We start from the raw sequence: 23,321 nt of genomic DNA on the forward strand, positions 1-23,321 counted from the left end.
ACCAGCAGGTGTCGCTGTTATAGGCTATTATTGCCCTTTGCAGCTTGTCAGAACCGACGTTTACAGCACATTGAAGTGATTTATTATGTGTGAGTTTACACCTATGGTCCCCGAGTGAATGGAAACAGGTACAGCAGGCATATTTGTGTGTGTTTGTGTGTGTGTGTGTGATGTGTGGTCAGTCATAGGCTAATTCTGGTGGGACGGCTTGTCCAACTGGGGACAAAAGCCGTGTCCCTAATGGGGAAAAAGCTGATTTTTGGGGCAGTGGTTAACTCTCCAGGAAATGAATGTAAATCTATGTTATGTCGCCTATGTAGTGTATGTTTGTGTGTGTGAGTGTGTGTTTCTTTCTTTCTTTTTTTTTTTTTTTACTGACGTAATTTGGCGTCACACCTGTTAGCCTATAACATTACCCAAGCTTACCTGTACCGTTTACGTCCACCTGCTGCTCGCTGGGGACGCGGCCGTGAGTCTGCAGACAAGAACGGACGGACTGTCAGTGAGAAATGAAATGAGGTTGTACTCCTACAGATTTGGATGTCTGTTGGCCCTCGCGTGTTTCGTGTCGATTACTTGGATTAGGTCAACTCCCAGTGATGGAGGTAAGCTGTCACTGCAACCTAACGTTCTTTTTTTACCTGCAGAAAAGTAACTTAAAAAAAAAATTGCGCAAATCTTCCCCACACAGCAAAAAGTCGTTAAACAGACAACTTTGCCAGACGTCTCAATAACGTTGAAATTTGGTTGCAAAGTAAAAGTTGAAAAGACGTTTTTTTCAGGCTGTTTTCAACGGCTTGAATTCGATCTAATTTCAACCGATTCATGATTATACATTATATTCATTATATTATTACATTATCATATTATATTCATAATTACTCTCACAATAAGACCATTGACAAAAAAAAGTGCAAGTTACATTTATTGATACCTGTCAGATACAATAAAGACGTGTCTGTGTGTGAGAACCACACAGATGGTGAGTGAGACAGAAACTGTGGGAACTACTTTGCTCTTTCTCTCTATGCTCAGAACTAAACATGCCAAAATATATTTCAAATAGACCAAAAACAAAACAAACATTTAAATTGCATTGGGTTGCAGGTATAGCCTCCACTGCCAGACTGTCTAGGGGCATGTTTAAGGTGGTCTGCCACTGCACAGGATGTATGTTCCGTGGTTTTCCTGTCCCACTTTTTGACAGCAGATGCAATGACAAAGCAAATCATTTTTAATTAACGTTTATTTAATCCTGTTTATTGCGGAATACAATCAAAGGAGCTAAAAAAGAAATAGCGTACACACACTGACATCAGGGATGCAAACACATGGTGTGAAAAAATATATATTACTTTATTCTTTTCAGTTTTCCCACAAAAGTAAGAATTAAAATGTTACTATGATAGCCTAATCAATGCCTACTCTGAATGGTTTGTTTGCAGCCCTGTGACATCCATAAAAACGCACATAAAGTTATATCAGTATATACCAATCAAAGTGGTGTACAGTGCTGTTGGCTGAAGCACCCTTTCTGAGCAGTGGCCCTTCATGTTGAACTGTGACACGAGGATGCTGGTCATCAGCCTGAAAGACGAGCACATGAGATTATCTTACAAGGTGTCTACGGTTAATGAGTTAATCATCGTTGACTTCTTACGCTTTTAAAGAGATGGTGAGGGAGGAGAGGAGATGAGGTTGTTGGGGGGGGGGGTAAGAATGAATTGGGGGAGGGAGGAAGATAGAGGTAGGGAAGTGGATAAAAGGAGGAGAGGGGAGGAAGATAGAGAGGGGGAGGGAGGGGAAAAATATAGGGAGGCAAGGACAGAGGGAGGGTAGGGAGGAAGACAGAGATAGGGAAGGATGGGGAGAAAGAAAGGGAGGGAGACAGGGCCACCCGGTTTGGCCCCCTGGCTTGCTGTATGCCTTCCCACCCTTGCAGCTGCTCCACAGGGTCCAGTTGCAGTGGTCTCAACGCTTCAGAATGCATGTGCCCTGTCCACCTCCCGGTCCTACACGGCCCACTGGCGGGTGTTTGCAGACTGGGAGAGACCAGGAACTTCAATCCGCGTTTGTACCCTCTGCAGGGTATACTAACTTTCCTGCAGGGCTTGTTCAACAGTGGCCATGCTGCATCCACTGTGGGGTGTTTGCAGCTGCAATTATGGTGAGCCACGACAGTTTAGACCACTTCACAGCCAGTAGCCATCCACTGGTGAAGCGCTTCTTGCGGGGGGCCAGCAGGCTTAGACCCCCCACTGGACGCTTGTCCTCAATGGGACCTTCAGACGGTGCTGGGCGGTCTAGCAGGCCCGTAACATATTTCACAAACCCAACCAACTTCCCACCAAGAAAAAAAACACTGCACCATTAGACAGTCTCATTTGTTTCATATCAATATATTTAAATATCCGGTAGATGGAACTACAATTCATGCAAGTTCAACATAAGCCTTGTGACAACAAGCCACCCAACTGTGCATCGGAACTAATACATGCAACGTCTATGTAAACCTGTAATAATATACAAATGAAATGGGTAAATATTGCTGAGGTCTTATTATCTAAAGGCTGGATCCTGCTCTCCGCTGCTGCTGGAATTTGACAATGTCACTCTACGTTTTGGGGAAATTGAGATGGATATTTTACATATTTTTGTGACCTTTTATAGCTTAATCAATTAAACTAAAAAGGGAATTAAGAGATGAATCAATAAACATGTACATTTATTGCCTTGGTGCAACAGAAATGATATTTTAGTGCCCTGCCCAGTGAGATATTCAAAGTGAATTCAAAGTGAATGGGAGATAAAGCACATTTTGGGTGTGTGAGCATAGTGGTTCATTGTTTCAACTTTGCTGTTTTTGTCCTCTTGTCTCCAGAGTCCACAGCACTGCCAGACTTGCGGACCTTGTACGAGCGTCTTTTGGTGGCTGAGAAGTTGGGAGAGCAGGTCAGCAAAAATCTCAGCAGTATCCTGGAGCAGCTGAGGAATATGTCCAGAGCTCCCAGTGTCACTCAGCCCAACAGAAACGCCGACACCACCACCATCTCCACAACTAAAAGTAGGGTGCAGAGGATCCAGAGGAACCTGCTTTGGCCTGCTTTATAGTGATGTTTGAGGAAATGTTGGGTCATTCAGAAATTAATGTCAAAAATGCAGTTTTCATGGAAGTTGAGTCTCAGGTAATCAGGACCAACAGCTATATAGAGTTAAGTTTCATCCACATAGCAATGAAAATCAATACTGAAGACTGAAAAGTAGTGGGCCCAGTACAACGCCTTGCACCACTCTATATGAAATGTCTGTTCTTTGTGATGAGAAGCTTTGAATTTGGACAAAAGGTTGCTGTCTGATAGATACGGCTGAAACCAGCTCATAACCAAGTTGTGACTGACACCCCTACCCATTTTTCCAAACTATCAATTAGAATGTCATGAGCAACAGTAGTAAAAGCATTAATGATAAAACACTTACAACAAAATTTTGACACAGGGATCCTCTCCAAGATTAGGATCAACATTAAGAAATAATGCAGGACCCGCCTTTGTTGATTTTTTACTTAAGTGGAGCAAATTCTTGAAGAAAATGGAAAAATAATCAAACCAATCCACCAGAAGCACCAGAAATCAGATGATATGGATTGAAATTGAAGATTTGGAGCTGGTCAGCTCTCCTAATGGTTAATCCAGCCTTGGATTTGCACATTTAATTTGTTTAATGAGTTTCATAATAAGTTTAATACTGTAGTTTCTAGCAGTTTACAAAAACTTTTACCTGTGAGAAAGTTGAGTGCTTGCATTGACCTAATACCTCCTCCCTCTCCTGTGGATAGAAACAGTAAGGCAGCTGATGGGCGATTCAGGTCAACAGACATTCCTCCTGCCCAACATTTACCTCTATATGCCCCACCTCAGACAACATCCAGACAGCCTTGTGCCCAACGTAGTCCTGGGACAGGGACGCCGTGGAGGTATGGAGCACTCACACAAAAACACACTCACATAAACACACACATTTATTAGTGTTTAAAGCTGTGTGACTCTTTGTGTTTCAGCTTTGTTTGAAGGATTCACAATTTTCTTTCAAAATCAGGTTGATTCACAAAATAGTTTGCTTGTCAGCTCCACAGGAAGAAATCGAGCGTTTGTATTTGTCGATTCATTGATACAGTTAATAAGCTGAAAACATATATTTGTGTGATTTAAACAGCTGCCTGCTCAGATTACGCTTCACTAAACGTGACAGAAAAAGACTCAGAGTGTAAAAAAACGCAGGGAGTTTCTGTGAGACTGTTTGGGATTCAGTGTGGATTGATACATTTAATAAAATGGAAGAGTTACATTTTGAACAGAAAGGGATGTTTGTACTTTGGGCAACCACGAAACTGGTTTCAAAACGTGTTATTGTCTGTATAGCTCTCATAGTTTTAAAGAGAGTATTGGGCCCCAGTTGTTGAATTGTGTTGGTTCAAAATAAATAAGCAAATCAGAACATGTTCCATGTCTGAATATATTCCTTATATTACTATCAGACCAGACACTTTCTGCAAAGCTGCATTATTAATCATTCAACCTGTGTTTTCCATCAGATAATGAGAGGATAAAATCTAATGTGAAATAAGTTTGACTAAAATGACAAAAAATGGTTTGGTTGATTGGTTTTGGCTCAACTAGCTTCACTGAAATGTTCTGATGATCTGAAGGCTAAAAAAATATCAACAGTTTTCATTGACTAAAAGTCTACTACAATAGTTAGTTTTCTTTGACTAAGATAAGACTAAAATGCCCAGACTAGTCAACTATAACTTGACTTAAAAACAGGATGAAGTTGACTAATATGATAAAAACTAACAAGGATATTTGACACAGGAATAAGACAACACTAATGTGTGTGTGTGTGTGTGTGTGTGTGTGTGTGTGTGTGTGTGTGTGTCCTCCTTCAGTGTCCATGGTGCTGGGCATTCCTACAGTGAAGCGTGAGAAGCAGAGCTACCTCGTCAATACACTCAGCTCTCTGCTCTACAGCCTGACTCTCCCACAACGCCAAGATCTCCTCATCATTGTCTTTGTTGCTGAGGTTGCACAAGCACACACACAAACACGCACACATACCATTTCAATGTCAATTTCAAAGTCAATTTAATTGGCTTTATTAGCATGACGTTGTGGACCAAACAAATGTTGCCAAAGCAAATAGTTAGACACACATACACACATACTGGCATTGGCACATTTGTGCAGACATTGTGCTGACATTTCCTTATTGCTTATTTAATTTCCTTATCGCTTACTATAACCTTAACCTGTCCTGCTACATGCCCACCTCCAACTCTTAAGCCTCCCCCCCCTTTTTTGTTGTTGTTGGGCCTCCTTATGAAGTCCCACTGAGAAAGTCATTCTAAGGTTTTAAAGAGAAACATGTAGTGTAACCAGATTGATTTGATATTGCTCATCAAGGCCATAAAAATCTTACAAATATTTTACTAGTAATTAAAACTGTAACACTGTATTTCAGAATGGGGTTTACTGCGGTTTTATCACTCAGAGTATACTAGAGCTGTTATAAACTCTCTAAAGTTTTCCCAGCACATTATGCATGTGCTCATGCACAAATACAACAGACTGATACAAAGCTGTTTGACAGGTAACTGGGTTTATCCCTCTTTTCTGAGTTGCTGTTGAACACGCTCATATCAGTCTAGTTCACTTAGGTAAATGGATACACAAAAATCTGACATATGATCATTATAATATACAGTAGACATTCCATAACCTTCTCGTGCAGTCAAAAGTAACTTAATCTAGCATGAGCAGAAAGGGAAAAGTAAACAAGAGTGGACACACATTTACCCTTTAAGACCTGCCTAACTGGTTTCTGTGGTACAACACAAAATACTTACCTGGGCTATACAGGTGTGTGTTTTATATGACATTTGTGAAGCTAACACCCCCCGCTGTGAGCAAATAACATGATGGGGTGAAATGCTAGGAGGCTACATCACCCTCATATGAATTGAAACTTGTTATATGAGGTCTGGCCTTGGAGGGATGAGCACAATGAAGCTGTCTCAGCTCATAAGACCTCCATACTTCATTGTTGCGAAAGCATTCAAGACCTCCTGTTTGGTATTAATTAACTGCATCAGAAATCCCCCTATATCACTGACTTTCTCCTTTCTTTTTCACTCCTTGTCATGTCAGGTGGACTCAGACTATGTGGGCAGCGTAGCAGAGACCATCAGGAAGAAGTGAGTTAGCAGTTTTACTGTTATATCACAGTTGCTGTTTAGTTTGGTTTCATTTCATCTGTTGCCTGCGGTTACTTAAGTTAACTTAAGCTTTCAAAGAAACCAGTTCAGCTGAAAAATAACCTCTTTGTTTAAATTAGTTAATTTTGCTTTATTGTTTGCAGCAGAAGCTTTGTGAAGCAGGGCTGAAATTGAGAAGGGCACTCCACTAATTTAGACGTCACAGATTCACCTTGTTTCCCCTTCGCACCCTATATTGGGTTTCAGCTGTAGCAATACTGTAGATGGGACATTTCCCTCCGCTAAAGAGATGATATCACATCTAGAGAAAACTTGAGAAAATGTGCATTTACATTAATCTCACAAAACAAAGTCAAAATTCAAAGTATCTAGTTGCCCAGAAAGGATACTTTTATTTGTCCCTTTGGAACATGACAGGGACTAAAAGATTCTTAGCTTGTGAAATGACACTCAGACATAATCTCACACTCTGCCCTCTTTTGTGAGTCTGTAAAAACATTTTAATAACAATTTCGTCCACTCATTCACTACTCCCTTTATGACAAACTGTCACAGGTTTACTTCATAGTGAGCAGTAAAGTGGACTCACACATCAGCTATGTTTTGCATCTATAAAATCTGACAAGTTGCATTATGGGATTGTTAACAGAATTTTTTTCAAATTTTGTTTTATTATTATGTATTTTATTTATTCATATATTTTTGACAGTAAGTATAGTGCAACACATATCAAATAAGGAGTGATTTGGGACACAGCTGAATCCAACTAGCCAATTAAAAGCCTTCCTACTGTCTATCCAATTAGATGCCATTACCACCAGGTATTATCATTTGACCTGTAAACCACAAGGAAGCCTCATGGCAGGTTTTTTGTTTCTTAAAATTGTGGTCAAGCTGGTCGCATTCCAGTTGCAATGCATTCTGCATGCATTTCCACCTAAACTATGTTTTTCCTGATCCATGTCCACCTACTAACAGCAGTAGGTGAAAACTAGGTGACAAAACAAATTTTATCATCTAAGTGAGCTTTATGCCCAGGGTCATAAACTGACAGACTTTATGGTCTTTGTTTTCTCTTGCAAGGAAGGTCTGACAATATAGTTATGGCTGAATATGAACCTCAGATTAATTAATTACCGTGTTTGAATTTTAACTTAGGAAGACATGAGAAGAGAGAAATATCTTTTTCAAGATTAAGTACCAGAAATGTGAAAATCTTAAGTTTCCTCCACTTTCCAAGCTCAGAATCTTTCATACCCTGTCATGAGCCCATACACTGAGCTCTTTTAATACATTTGAATGTATATCAAGTTTTCTCTGTGTATGAAAGGCTCTGCACAAGTAAACTTGCCTTCCTTTGTGTACCATGCAGTTTATAATGTGTTGTATACTGATATAAAAGTGTTTGATGCTGCATTGATGTCCTTTGGAATATTCCCTCTGTATTTCAATAACCTGACCTGACCTGCTAAAAACAATGACTTGGTAGTTTTAACATGTGCAGACCCATCTGGAGCAGTTAGCACACCATGACGGAAGTTTTCTGTTTTCTATTCTGACATGTTGATACATTGATTTGTGCAGTAAAACTAGATACTGAAATATTAACAGAAAGTTTGAGAAGTATTTGAGTCTTCTCATTAGAATGTATGCCACCTGAAAGATGTAATGAATGATATTTGTGTCTGTAGTGTAAAGAATGCAGTTTTGTAGTTAACCTGCTGTTTCTGTGTAGTTTTCCCAAGGAGTCGCAGTCTGGGCTGCTGGAGGTGGTCTCTCCCTCACAGTATTACTACCCCGACTTTGCCAGCCTCGAAGAGACGTTTGGAGACTCCAAGGACAGAGTCAAGTAGGTTTACAAATTCACTTACTACGTTCTTGAAATGCTGTAAATGTTGGTTGCATTAAGTTTGATTTATCCTGCTTTAGTCCCATTTACAGTATGTCATAGTTTTCTTTGCCGTATCCATGTATTGGTTGCTGCTGAGACTATCCACATGAAACAGTTACATTTCATCAAATTTTCTTTACTAGGAAATATAAAAGAGAGGCAGGAAATTAGAATATACATAAGTTTTTCAAGAAAATGAGTACTAGTAGGTGAATAAGATGTAGATTGCAGTTCACCCATCATCTGTCTAGTGAATGTGAAGTAAGGACATTAATCATTTCGTCTTTGTTTCTTTGTGTATGCATTTTGTCTGTTCCTAGATGGCGAACCAAACAGAATCTGGACTTCAGCTTCCTCATGCTCTATGCTCAGGACAAAGGCACTTTCTATGTTCAGGTAGGGTCAGACTCTAACTGCTGATATCTGTGTTTCTCCTACTTTGTGAATATGGAGTTTATTTTCATGCATATGTCTGTGTGGACAGTTTAAAGTGCAGTCTAGATGATTGTCACTCCATGCTCAATACTGTTACATAGTCAGCAGCTGGCCACAGGCATAAACACTCTGAAGGGAAATTAATTTATTTGACGTACAGTATCTGACTAAAGCCAATTATCTCTAACCATGGTTCCTAGGAAACTCTATTGCCATCTCATGAAAGCTTTTTCATTTGCTGGTACGCAGTGTTGTAGATGCTTAATGGGAAAACTCCTCAAGAACACAGAAAGTAATGCATTTTACATATCCAGCAGTTTATTTGGAACAGCTCAGGTAGATATCATGATCAGCAGTTGTCAGCATGTCCAGACAGACTCAGAAAACACAAAACAGAATGTCAAACTTAAGCAGTAGACAACATCTCCATACCACCTACACTCATTGACTGACAAGTGATGCAAGTAATAAGCAACAAAGAAACTCAAAAGGCGGGGCACCAAAGGTGGAGATAACATTACAGTATTCAGGAGCATGTACTGCAATACTTTGAATTGATGTTTTGTTATCTTAAAGCTGTCTTCACCCTGCAAGCCAAACCAGTATGAGTAGCCTGTCCAGTATGCAAGTAATTTGACTTAGGGCTGTCGCTGTGTGTCAGCTTTTGTTGTTTTAACCAGTTTTAAACCAGTTTTGTGTTTTCCAGTTAGAGGATGATGTTGTTGCAAAGGCAGACTACTACAACGCCATGAAGACCTTCGCCATCCAAGAAGCTTCCAAGCCATGGCTCTACCTGGAGTTTTCCCAGCTTGGATTTATAGGTGTGATTCTTTGTGTGTGTGTGTGTGTTTGTGTGTTAATCTGTGGAAAGAAGAATTAAAGCAGTTAGTAAATTTACAATCCTCCATATTGGTTTGTAGTGCACTGACAATAAGATGTGTGTGTGTGTCCTTTAGGCAAGATGTTTCGAACCAGTGACCTTCCGATGATCGCTGAGTTCTTCCTGATGTTCCATAGAGACAAACCCATCGACTGGCTGTTAGATCACATTCTGTGGGTGAAAGTGTGCAACCCCGAGAAAGATGCGGTGAGTCAGTTATTGCCAAGAGGTGAAAAACACCACTAAAACAATTTGTCCCACAACTGCTCATATCCCCCATTTAGAAAATATCATGTGTTTTGGATAATGACTTGACAAACAGGAAAAAGATGTGACATTATGTAACTATACTGTCTATGGAGCACAATATTGTTTAAAGCTTTACAATATTCATTATGACACACATGCAGAAATAAGACTTCGTAGTATCCATACCAGGAAACGGATAGGTGAAGAATAGTTTCCTTTTTAACTCAGCATCACTGCTATATCATGAAATAGTACAATTATCAACAGGTTTTATTTTTGCACCTTAGAAAAATCCTAAGAAACTAACTTGCAAATATGCAGACACATAAACAGATGCCCGAAATGTGAAAAACTAGACTAAAAATTGATGTAAAGAAATAAAACGTCATAAGAATAATTTGAAGACAAGACGAAGAATAGACATTATTTTACACATTGTTGGAACAATAGAACAATTGTAGAGACTCCAGACTGTCACGCTTTCTTTAGATTTCTCATCATGTTTTCATTAGCAAATAGATCCTCGATCACAATATACAGCTTGACGACTATTCTTCAGACCTCAGAACTGACATACGTGCTGGTGTATTGTCTTGTGCAGAAAGACTGTAACCAACGGAAGGCGTTGCTCAAGCAGAGGTACAAGCCGTCCCTCTTTCAACATGTAGGCCTGCACTCCTCTCTACCTGGGAAGTTACAGCATCTGAAGGTGAGGGCCCCCAAATGTACCCAGCAAACATTTGGACATCTTATAGATGTCGATGTGTTGAACACCTGTGTAAATATAGCAGCATAATAAGCTGAAATGACACCTATAGTCATCCATAGCTGTGGAATCTGGTTTCCAGATCAGTTTGAGTATTCAAATGAACTATTATATAAAAAAATGCTTGTTTGGGGCATTGTTTTGCTCTATATACCATATACGGTGATAGCAATGTCCCTGGTTCTCTCATATACTGAGAGCAATGGGTGCACTTGTACTTTGAATAATTATGTGACATGTAAATTGCTAATAGCTAATATGGCAGTCATGCAGACAGTAGTTAGTAATAAACAGGTATACTATATGTCTGTGTACAGATACGGAACCAAAATCACCTGGATCTTACATAAAAATTTCCCAGGAGGAATCAAAGGCATCACAAGTGATGAAAACAGGTGCAAAAGGGGCCAAAGTTGTTTTTTTTTTTTTATACATGTCCTAATGCTGTTTATATGTGTGTGTGTGTGTGTGTGTGTGTCCAGGATAAGGACTTTGGGAAGCAGAGTCTGTTCTTGGCCCACAGTAACCCAGCTGCACAGCTGAACAGCAGCCTGAAATATTACCAGCAGCACAGTCTGGAACGAGCCTACAAAGGAGAGGACTTCCTCTGGGCATTAACACCCATCAAGGGTGACTTCATCCTCTTCAACTTCCCCCAGCCAATCCATGTATCTGAGTGAGTTTGAAGAATTATTTTGATAAGTGGACAAAATGAATAATTTTCAAAAAACGCCTGCACGGTTTCAGTCAGTGTCAGTCAGTTAATTTGGTACGTTTTGGATCTTATTATCCATTTTAAAAAAGTATAAAAGGGGTGAGAATTACACTTATTTTACAATGCAGTTTCACTTCTTCAAAAAAATGTTAAATATAAGGGACAATGAGGCAGACCATACATTGTACAAAATTTAACTGAGAAACTGCTTCTGTCTTCTGCTGTGAGCGCTGTAACCAACGCCTAATTCAAATAAAGACATCTGTGAGAAAATGTAAACATACAGGTGAAAGACAGGCAGTGAGCCCTTTCATACATTTCAAGTCAACGTTGAAGTCCCTGTACAACTTTCCACTTGTGCCATGGTTTTCTTTGTGTCAGTAGGATACACTGTTGAGCTGCAGTGTTTCTGGACTTGTATTGTATCCATCAGTCATTTCATGTTAATGGAAGCTGGCTTTTTGTCCTCATCAACTAAGGCGACATGCATCTGTGACACCATCTTTATTTGCGCAGAGACAGTACAGCACACACAGCAGACACACAGTGCAAATAATATCCCACCAGCACATTACAATGCTGTTAATATTTGCAATGTACATGCAAATACCACTACTGGTGAAAAAAAGCAACAAAGACACAAAATGCAAATGTCTACTTACTAAACATCTGCATGAGAGGAAACAACTAGTCAGAAGTCTGATGGTATTGCATAATGGATAAGAATCTAAGCATCTAGGGTGCCTAAAACTTTTGCACAGTACTGTATATGACTGAAAATAAGGAAAAGCACAACAGGTCCCCTTTAATATCCTTATATGATACTATACAGGTTACAGATAATCAAAGACTGTCTTTTATTCACCCACATTAAAGAGTATCTGTCATATCTGTACTGAGGTGCAGGTATTATCAGTATGAGACTTTCACTTATGGCTGTTCTGACCACGTTTATGATCCAATATTTATTTTAATTCAGTCTTTTTCTTGATTATAGAATTTACAATGCACACTTTCGATAACTATTTCGATATGTTTTAGAGCTGAATACCTCTGCAATAAGAAAATATAACATGCCAGTGTCCTATATTTGCTAAAGTGTCCTAAAGTATAGTATAATATCCATAAAGAGATGACGTCAGTGTGAATCTGTCTGGACAGAATTTATTTTGTAGCTCTGCGGCTCACTGACTCACAACACTGTGTCTTCAGTGAGCACAGCTGGGCGATTTTGACAGCTATCATTCCAGGAGCAAACATCTGGATTTATTGTGGATAGCTGTTAATCAAAATGCCTGGATTTGCCTGGCTCAAGACATCAATTGTTTTACTCTAACTGTGTATGTGCAGGTGAGTCCTCAGCTCGTGTCATGTAGTTGTCAGGGTTTAATAAAATAGCCTTTTATGATAAAAAAATTATTTACCCCTTTAAATTATATACTATAGTTACTGTATATTAACAATTCATCTCAATTCATTTCTCAACAAATTGATTCATTGTTTGGTCTGTAAAACACCAGAAAATGGTGACAAATGCCTGTCACAATATTCCTAAAGCCCAAGGTGATGTCTTCACAGTTTTAAACCCATAGATGTACAGTGTAAGATTTTCAGTAAGTAAAAACAACAAAAATTTCCTAATCTAGGTTTCTGTGAGCTCCATACTGTATCTTTAGAACAACCCGCTATGAGGTGTTTGTGTGTGCAGGAGTGTTGTGTGCATTCCTGCTTACGGGAGTGTTTGCCCTGCTCAAACTCATTCTGCCCCATGACATTTAAGGGCTGTGGTTCCATGTCTATAGTGGTTGACGGCCATTCACAGAGATGTTTACCTGCTTTCTATAGGACCCCTCCTCTGTTGATTAACACATCTGAGTGTTTTAGAGAGCATTACCCACCCAGCTAACATTTTCTAGTTTTTGAAGAATTACAGTAGCCAACAAATCTATTTAGGGGTAATATCATTTCTAAATATAAATCACATGACAAAATCAGATGATAAAAAAATAATTCCCACTTATGTTAAAGGTTGAGTTTGGAATGCTTTTATGCTTTTAAAGACTGGTTAGTGAAACATTTTATTTTCAGAAGCAGTAAAAACTGTTATAGTTAATGTAATTACACTTTCATTTTGCTGCTCTCTGTTAATAATTAAACACAGTAGTGAAGCCTTTTGCGTTCTATTTGCATTTCTCAACACCTGGTCCCCATTACTCTTTCCATAGTAACTTATCTTGATGCACTGGGAGTAATTTCTATGTTGGAACCACTCCTAAATAGATTTGCTGGTTACTGTATGTTCTTGTTAGGTAAGTGATAGGAATGATATCATCATGTGTAACAGAAAGTTGGAGTGTTTTAGTCTCTAGCCCATCGTGACATGAATGGTATTTTGAAGGAGGAGCAGGGATTTAGGAACGGAATTTATAGATGATGTGACACATCTGATAATGATATGATACAATTTGATGCATCTATATGTGTGGATCCTAAGAGTACAGCATTGTTTATTATACTTGTCCTGCCTTTTTTACTGCAGGTTCCTGTTTCGCAGTGGAAATATCGAGACCAGTGGAGATAAATTTTATAACACCACAGTGGAAGTGCTTCCCAGCAGTGTGAGTAACCTGTTTGTGTGTGTGTGTGTTCTCTTGTTCCATTACTGTCGTTGAGCAGGTCTTGGTTTTCATCTCTTGGTTTCATTCAGGAAAGAGTGGCAGTGCAAAGGGGAACACCCACCTGCTATCACTCTACTGCCTCCTGCTGGCTATGTGTGTGTGTGTGTGTGTGTGTGTGTGGTCCAGGTATTCCTCACATCGTGGGGACATAAATCTGTTTACAGTCATGTTGTGGGGACTTGCCGACCTTATGGGGATAAAAAGCAAGTCCCCTTAATGTAAAATCATTAATTTTAGGGTAAAAAAAACTTGGATTAAAGTTATGGTTAGTTCAGGGTTATGTTAAGGTTAGGGTAAGTCTCCAGGAAATTAATGTAAGTCTATGGAATGTCCCCAAAAGTGAGCTAGGACAGTGTGTGTGTGTGTGTGTGTGAGAGTGTGAGTGTGTGTTTGTATGTGTGTGCGCATGCATGCGTGCATGCGTGTGTATGTGTGTCACACACCATGGGTGACCTTTGAGTAAAGTTAAAGAGAGATGGAATGGCTGTGTGGAAGATAAGAGGGAAACCAGTTAAACAAGATGAGTCCAGGTCCAGAGGCTTCACATCACAGGTGAAATACCAACAGACCATAGAGTCAAGCACTTTTGACATGACGAAGCATCAAGAAAAAGTAGATAAAGTACATTTGAAATAAGTTTATTCATTTAAGTTAAAAATAAAATAATTCCTTGTCGGTGTTTTACATCTGCCATGATGAAGGTGTTAGAACCATGGACAGCATCACAAGGGTAGAGAGAGTTCAATAGAGAAGTTATTAGGTCATTGTCACCTCTCACTAATCCCAAATACTAAAAGCAAAGAGAAAATAGAAACAAAAGCAGCCATTCAAGAGGTTTGCCTCAATAAAATATTCTAAAACTGGGGGGAAAATGTTATTTAAATTGGGAACTGTCTGCCAAAATACTATTGAGGTTTGATACCCAGCTCTTGTCACCAGAGGATGGAAGAGAGGGAGAACCTCTTTGAATTTGTTGATTACATGGCTTGTGCTGTCAAACTCTTATGTTTTAGCCGAAGGCTCTTGGCATAGCTAAATCATCAGTATGTTGGGTGTAAGGAGCATCATCAGCTCTGAAGAGCCATTAGCAGGACTTAACTCTTCTAAGACCTCTAGTCTCATGCTGGTATGTGCTGGTGAAACAAGCAACGGCAGCATGTATAAAATTTCTGCGTCCAGACCAGCAAATATTTACCTAAAGCTGCTGATGGAATGAGAACCACCAAATGTGTGGAAGATGTGTTGGTTAATGGAGATGTTAGAAGAGGATGTGGTTTAAGCTTTCATGAAAAAGTGATATTTACACAGGTTAGCCAAGATCTTTTGATCTAAATGTTTGCTGGATTATGAAATACCAAGTGATGATTTGGGGCCACAGTAAGTTCAATTGGTTGATTTTGCTTGTGCTACATTAAAGTCGGTTAGTCTGTATCCCAATAATTTAATAGTGGTCTTTGAACATAGGCTTAATGATAAGAGTAAATGATTAATAACCATAGAACCGGACTGTGTAAATGTTTCTTATCTTACGTTAGCCCAACGTCACAGGTTTGATAGCTACAAGATCAGAGAGACGCTATAAAGTACATGCAGCTGGTAACACTGATGCAGGGATTAAGGTCTGACTAACTACAGGTTTTGAAAGACAATATTAGTACAGATGTTGCTGTTTAATATACATTAAATATAAATGTATATCAAATAACAAGTATTTAGTTTTTCATCCAGAATTCTTGTCAGTTTCAAACCCAGAAACACAATCTAATCAGTATTTTCATGTTTCCAACAGACTAAATGTCTAAATGTGTAATGAGAATTATCACCCAACTCTGCAGTCCCCCTCGGCTCTACAGAGATTTCTACCATCTTTCATTTTGTAGGTTTTATAGCCTGTAAATGTACTGTTTTGGTTCAGTCTCACCACTCTCATCAATGTTGTTTCAAGCAACAGCAGCAGGCAGTTTTTTCAGTCAAAAGGCTCTGATAAACCCACTGTACATCACCTGCTCAGCACCAAACAGCAGACACACAGTTAGCAACTAGCTGGTGAACATAGTGGAGCATTTAGCAGCTAAAGAGGATTTGGTGGAGACCAAAACAGAGCAAAAAGGAGAGTGAATATTGGACTTACATATATCAGGTGGACAGGAACACCTGCTGGATGTGTAAATAAGCAATTATATGCTAAGATGATAATCATAAAAATGTTACAAGGTGATATGTCAGTGTTGTGTTTTCAACTTGTTCTGCTGCCAAAAAGTGGCCAAAAAACATGTAATTTTAATGCGGCTTTAATGTTAAACCGGTAGATTTGGGCTATTGTTCACTATCCTTCAGCTGTCAGTCCCTTATACTTATGAGTTAGCAGAGAGAAAAATCTAACTTTGTAGGTTTTTGCTTTTTGAACAACAAAAAGACAGTCTGCACACATCTTTTCACACATCAAAATGATACAGAGTTAAGTCAGTCCGTTGGTCAGTTAAACCATTTTTGGCCAATAGACACACCAGCTTGCAGAAAACCATGGTAACCAGACCAGAGTTTGGTCAACTCCAGGGATTAAGTTTAATTAGGTACACCTCACTAAATTTTCTGTTGACAAAAAAGTGATGGTCACGGAATACTTTCTTACAGCTCTCTGACATTGATAATATTGTATTATATTATCTAATTATGATTACTTTCAAATTCTGGTCTTTCAAATGGCAATTTCAATATTTCTGTTATACCTCTCACTGGTGTTTGGATCATTTCTGGTGGACTGACGTCATATGTCATGTCATGTCATTTTGCTAAAGTCTTCCCGTCATCCCCAGCCTGAGGTCTGATATTAGTTAACACCCACACTAATCAGACTGGCTAGTATCAGTTTGTGTTGGGAAGAAATTACTGGTTACTTCTTTATGTCTTTTCGGGGAAATGTGAAGTCAGTGATGGGATGTGATAAATCAAACAACTACAATCAGATCACAGACTTGATGTTGAAATCAGAATAGCAGCACAAGGTCGTTATTTTGTCTGAAGCTGTTTGTTGAACCCTGACTGATACTTGCTGTGTTTTCTTTCTTAAGGCGTTGGCGCAAGACAAAATAGCTACTGGCTCTTCTCCTCCAGACAAAGAATCTGACAAGGGCTTCGTCATTATCGGTAAATACATCAAATAATAATCATTTAATAATACTAATAAATCACTGTGTGACACATGCATACATGTCAGTAACACACACCCAGCCACACACTAAATAATTGAGTGATCCAATTCTAGAAATTAGGATCTGTGCAGGAAATGTTCTTGTGTGATAAAAGACATGGGTGAGGCTTCTTTGATCACATTCCACACAGGACATTATTTATTAATATACAACCGCACCTATCTGACAGAATGACATAGCTGGTTGTTGAGGTAGACCGATTAAGATAATAAAACATAACCGATACAAACACGTCATCAGAGACGCTTCCACTCATTCCAGTCCTACCTACTCAAACTGATATTTTGTGCAAAATATTAAAACATTTCATTGTTCAAATGCTCTAAGGTAAATGTTAAATGTTTTAGTGGTCCCAGAATGATGACACCCCATTCTTTCCACTGGAGGTTTCCCAGTGTATGTGGGTTTTAGGCTTATCTAAAACCTGCTACAAAATCTCTCATTTTTAGCGCCACTAGCTGCACTAGGGATGGGAATGTTGTTCAGTAGGTCAGTTGGTTCTGTTTGGTGCTAATTTGCAAAACTAAGAAGATGATCATGGGAAACATTATACCTGTCGTTGTCATGGGCATATTAGCATGCTGAAGTTAGCATTAGCATGGCTGTAGACTCATAATTTTGTTATTGACTTGGAGGAAGCTTGTTATTTTCTCTTCATTTTTTTTTCACGTGTCACTGTTTATATGACATACATATTACATACATATTCATGTTGTATTCGTGCACTAACGGCAAGCTTTGTAGAACAGGAAAACCTCCTGTTATTCAGACTCGGGAGTGTTCAGGCATTATTCTGAAATGGTCACCTCCCAATGCTAGCTTTAATCACATCGGATCAATACCCTAAACTAACCTGTCTTTGTGCAATACACTGAGCTGGATTGATTGTATTTGTGTTAATATTGTATTTTATTTAGATGTAACTGTGATGGTGGCTCTGCAGCCATTTTGTGGTGTGTTGACTTCGGTAGTTAATTTCAGAAACGTTGTAGCTGTCAGTAATTCCCAACTCCAACAGGTGTCAGACAGCTCCGACACTGAACTGCAACTTGGAGCCTGACATCAGTTTTCCCACTCGTAATTACGGTCCAAACTATATGACACAGAAAACTTTTTTTTTGCTTGGAACATTGAGTCCAGGTGAAAATCTGATTAATTAATCTGCTGTTTTTAATAAATCTATATTGTTTTATTTTATATTGCTGACTGATTTTTATTTTTTTTACCAATTACAACATGTCAGTGGGGAATATATAAATTACAATTATAGCACTCTTAAAAGGGGATATAGTGAAACAAACAACTTGTGTGTATAGCATAAAAGTGTATATTTTGTCATTTTTTGTTCTCTTTTTACCCATTGCACATGCGACATTCCGTCTACCATGCTGTGTGTTTGTATGTTTCAGGTGCGTTTGAGAATGGGGTAGCTGCGGGGAAGATTGAAGAAGCGCTGCAGCCGATCTCAGCACTACGGTTGGTGGTTCACTCTGACTCAGACGTCTGGGCTCTACTGAGTGAGGTGTGACCTGAGAGCTCTGTGGTATTGTTCAATATGAAACTGTAGATCAAATACAGAAGTGCACAGATTGACATTTTCATATATTTACATTTTTAGGAAGCATAAATCTACTGATCGTTATGTGCAGTGTATGCTAGCATAGTGCTCATTCTGCAGTAAGTTTTAACTGTACACAGTCATACACAGGTCCACCTACATTCTTTTCAAATGCATGAGAACAGAGAGAAGTCTAATCTGCCAGACTGATCACATGCTGCATCAATCTGAAATGTACAAAACATTTCATTAAGTTTTTGCACATTTTTTGGTGGATGAGACGTTCTCTCAGGTCTGTGTGGACATGTACGGAGCAGGCTTGATTGACATCTCCCGCATTCTCCTGTTAGTATTTTTACATGTAGGGTCGAGACTACTTATACTTTCATTATTCTCACTGGCTGTGCTCCATTTGGCTGTGCCAGTGTGCCACATGGTGTGCACAGGCTAGGTCTGGGAAGCCTGTTTTACATAGACTGACACATGAGGCCACAAGAATGGTATTAAATCTTTATCAGATGGTAATCAAAAAACTGCAGGTATGGCTGAAGCTTTTTGAGCATGAGCTGTACTAAGATGATCTAGAACTAGGTGAAAAGGGCAGCATATTAAAATCCTGGAACCAAACGTTAAAGGAAAAGTTTAGTTAAGGAAAATTCGGGGAAATACACTTTTTTAGTTTCTTTCCAAGAGTGAGATGAGAAGATGAATATCAATCTCTGAGGTAAGTATGAAGCTGAAGTCAGGACGTGGTTAGCCTAGCTTAGCAGACTGGAAACAGAGGGAAACAGCTAGCCTGGCTCTGTCCATAGTTCAAATATACGCCTACCTGCACCTTTTAAAGCTCACTAATCATTATGTTGTATCTCATTTGTTAAACATGTACATTAACAAAAATGTAAAAATAACAATTTTTGGTATTAATGGGAGTTACATGCTGGAACCTGTGCTCACTGACCAAATCTGTGGCAGTGTGGGTTAGAGGTCTTCATGGGTCCAGTTGGTTTCGAGGGTCGGGTCGGGTTTCCTTTTACTGCCACAGGTGTCGGGTCTGTATGACCATATGTCCAATACAGGAGTGGATCCGAACGGACCCGAGTGTACGCATATAGGCTCTGATCATGGGGTACATCACAGTCACACATGGGAGAAAATGGTGTTTTCAATGAGAGGAGAATGTAAACTGTGAAGTGTAAAGAAGGAACAAGTTAAAGGAGAACAGGAAGGTAAAACCAACCGGAACATCAGCTGTTTGCTCCTGTTTTATGCAAATAGTTGACAAAAATGACAAAAAGGTTCTGACAAGGGAAATGAAGCTGAACATATTTTAGGAAAATCAGTTGTTTTAAGATTTATGCTGCTAAATTCATTTTGCAATTTGAATCACAGATATTACATTTATTATTAATTTCTATTAAATAAAATAAGGAGTAAATAGGTTAGAACATTGTCTTTTGTCTGTCTATCATCCAGTTGGCTACAGAAGGTTTTATTGTTAGTATAGGAAGTGGAATAGGATTTTCAGTTATTATATATTATACATTTGTGTTTGAAGCATGTATTTTCATTTCTATGACTTAAACAGATAAACAACTCGCACAATGTCCACTTACAATTTATTGCACCAAGCACTTGGTACAAGAAATTATAAGTGGACATTAGAGCTCTGACTTTACATTGGTTCTTAGGGCATTATCATTATAATAGAGCTGCTCTTTGCCACCGCAGCTGCTTGTTAATTGATTGAATTAACTGATAGCACATCAGGCTGCTGCTAATGTTTGTGTTCTCTCTTTATTCTTTTTAAAAAATTAATTTATGCACATCAGGTTCGGGTAGGTTGCCACTGGACAGAAGTTCTGGGCAGATGGATAAACTGTTCATCAAGAGAGTGTCCAAATAACTCCCACTAAAACCACAAATTATTACATTTCTGTTTATGGACTAATTAAACTAACTGGATAATAGGTGTTGTTAATACGTAGATTATTAAACTTTGAGCAGAGCTAGCTGTTTGCCTTTCCCTCCAGCCTTTATGCTAAGCTACACTAACCACATCCTGATCCAGCTCAGTGCTTAACACACAGACATGAGACTGATATCAATCTTATTTTCTTACTCTCACAAAGGAATTAAATAAGGGAGCTGTAACTGCTGACAAAGACACCCAAGCTATTTGCTTTCAGCTTCTCTAAGCCATGAGAACAATAGGTGTTTATTTGTATCCATTGTTTCCTGTCAGGCTGGTTTTTGTTTTTGTTTTTTGTGCCATACAAGCTGTCTTCTCAGGTAGCCACAACTTGTATGTGCCATTGCATGTGCCAGTCTGCACAAACAGGTAATGTTTCAGTCAAGCGGAGCTCTAATCAGCCAGAATAAGCGAAAACACCCATGTGAGTTTGCTATGTGGAGCTTCAAACTGTCTTATTCCCACTGTTGAGATGCAGCACATCAGTTTGGTGTGTTCCTTTACTGACATCCTTTTTTGCTTTATTCCACTCTGTTTTAATATTTAAAGAAGTAAACACTTGACTGCCTACAGTTACATTTGTGATAGCTGTTGAAGATAGTTCATGTAATATTATCTTTGTGTTTAAAAGTAGCTATAGTGAAGTAAGTGTTAAATGTGGTTTAAAACGGAACTAAAAGCCATGATCTGACTGACTCTGTTGTCATCTAATAACACATCAGGCCTTTACGTGTGTGGTCTTACAGCAGCTAAGGTTTGCTTAACACTCACTCTTGTTCCTATCTGTCAGATACTCATTAAAGTTTGACGACCACAGAGAAGAGGAAACCACATGCGGGCACACACACACTCTGCCATCAAGCCCAGCGCTTCACCTGAACAAACTGCTCTCCCTGCCGAGCAAAGACTTTCACTACAGGGACTCTTTTTTTTTAACAAGGTTTACATGAAGTGCCTAAACCGACTGTGACTGTGGAACTATGTTTAATGTTTGTTCTGATTCAAACTGGGGTGACGTATATTCAGTTCAAACAGCAATATTAAAAATGTTTAGTAATTACATCTAGAAGGAAATCCACTTCCCTTGTGAAGTGACCGAAATGGCCACAATGCTGGCTCACAGTAGCTGTTTAAAGACAGTCCTCTGATCAAAGAGTACATTGTTAAAACAGCAGAGTTATCCACTGAGTAATTTATTACATTTTATTTTGTTGTAACAAATAAAGAAAATATATCCAGTAGTTCCTTGTCCTTTGATTATTTAATTGCTGCCTTCTTTGGGTTTTCTTTTATTTGTTTGCATTTACAGGAAATATAAAACTGCAAAAGTTTCCCCAAAGCACAAATAATAGACTTGTCATACACATAGTATAGATGTGTTTCCTTGTTGTAATATGGAATAGAGGAAGTCATATCATTTTCAATACAAAACCAAAAAAAACAGTTTTAATATCAGCTTTCAATAATTTGACTCTCAAACACCGGGTAAGGAAGTGAAGTTTTATCCACAAACATGAGTCTGACATGAGTAGTTTAAATTTACTATTACAGGTTAAAGCTGGCAATATTCTATATTTTTCTTACAAACAAATCCCACGAAAACTACCAAAACCAACAGTGATCCACTAACAAGTATTGTGTGTGTATTAAAGCCTGATTTATCTTATTCATCAATGCTATAGAGCTCCATCGTACAAAAACTGTTAAAAGCACATCAGTGGGTTTCACTGGGTGACATGTTGCATACATGAGCACTGTATTTTCTTTTGTGTCAGTCCTACATATATGGAGGACAAAAACAGACAAAAAATGACTTTCATTTACAGAAATAAATTTAATTTAAATTTACTATTTAAAACATAAAATTTATTTTAATTTACAAGCTGACATTTGTGCTTCAAACACAGATGTCAGGGGCCAGTTTCATCAAATTTGCAACATGCAAGCTGCGACTTGCAACATGAGATCATTTTCTGTCATGTTATTTTTAACACGTTTAACTCGTCAAAATAAACACCTTACTTGTGACCCATGCATGAGCATGTGAGTAGAGTGTAGGACTCACATTTATCTGCAATCTGCGTGTGAGCAATACTCGCAAATTGCTTTTGTGAAATGAGCCCCAAGTCATCTTTATACACCAGGAGCAAGGCAAAAATAATAGAGCCAAATCAATCACACTCTTATGGCCAATTGTGCTTTGCAGTACTGCCTGTTGCATTAAAATACAGACACAAAAATATAGAAATAAAAATGTCTTTATTAACTACCAACATTTATTATTTAGTTATGCATTTGATTATGTATTTCAGCATGTATTTATACATTTATTTACATTTTTTTTTATTTATGTACTTATTCCAGCATGTATGAGTACATTTTTATTTATTTTTTTTTTTTTAGTGATATAAGTCAATTTTGCTCCTCCATACACATTTTTTGCAACAAACAGGCTTTGGGTGTGCCACAGGCAGGCTAGGGAATTCAAAGTGTATCAGAAGACAGACTGATACATTGTTGGTTTTTGTCTTTTCATGGGATTTGTTGGCAATAAGTAAAAAATGCCAGACTTATCTTAAGATTGTCACATTTTAAATGTGGTTCCACAAATGTTATTCTTCCTTCTAAAACAACATTCAGATCATAAGATAATCTAAACTATCATATTCAACATAACTGTAACATACTAGTAACACT

General features: G+C 38.5%; 1 protein-coding gene across 3 annotated transcripts; it reads left to right on the forward strand.

Moving 5' to 3' along the window:
- The first annotated feature begins 26 nt into the window (after positions 1–26).
- Positions 27–21,879, forward strand: zgc:154054 (Alpha-1,3-mannosyl-glycoprotein 4-beta-N-acetylglucosaminyltransferase B-like). 3 transcript variants are annotated; one of them, XM_067598556.1, is made up of 16 exons: positions 27–128; positions 535–605; positions 2,882–3,064; positions 3,836–3,973; positions 4,946–5,079; positions 6,204–6,250; positions 8,007–8,120; positions 8,483–8,558; positions 9,304–9,418; positions 9,554–9,684; positions 10,328–10,435; positions 10,975–11,168; positions 13,747–13,825; positions 16,957–17,032; positions 18,507–18,619; positions 21,415–21,879. In XM_067598556.1, exons 3-16 carry the CDS (start codon positions 2,995–2,997, stop codon positions 21,430–21,432), a joined length of 1,413 nt encoding a protein of 470 aa, XP_067454657.1. In that variant the 5' UTR covers positions 27–128; positions 535–605; positions 2,882–2,994; the 3' UTR covers positions 21,433–21,879. The 3 variants fall into 3 exon arrangements, with proteins under 3 accessions (XP_067454657.1, XP_067454656.1, XP_067454655.1); XM_067598555.1 differs by lacking the exon at positions 535–605 and having other exon boundaries at positions 28–128; XM_067598554.1 differs by lacking the exon at positions 27–128 and having other exon boundaries at positions 149–605.
- The last annotated feature ends 1,442 nt before the right edge of the window (positions 21,880–23,321 follow it).

This window comes from Thunnus thynnus, chromosome 9, assembly GCF_963924715.1.
Source record: "Thunnus thynnus chromosome 9, fThuThy2.1, whole genome shotgun sequence".
Taxonomy (NCBI): Eukaryota; Metazoa; Chordata; class Actinopteri; order Scombriformes; family Scombridae; genus Thunnus; species Thunnus thynnus.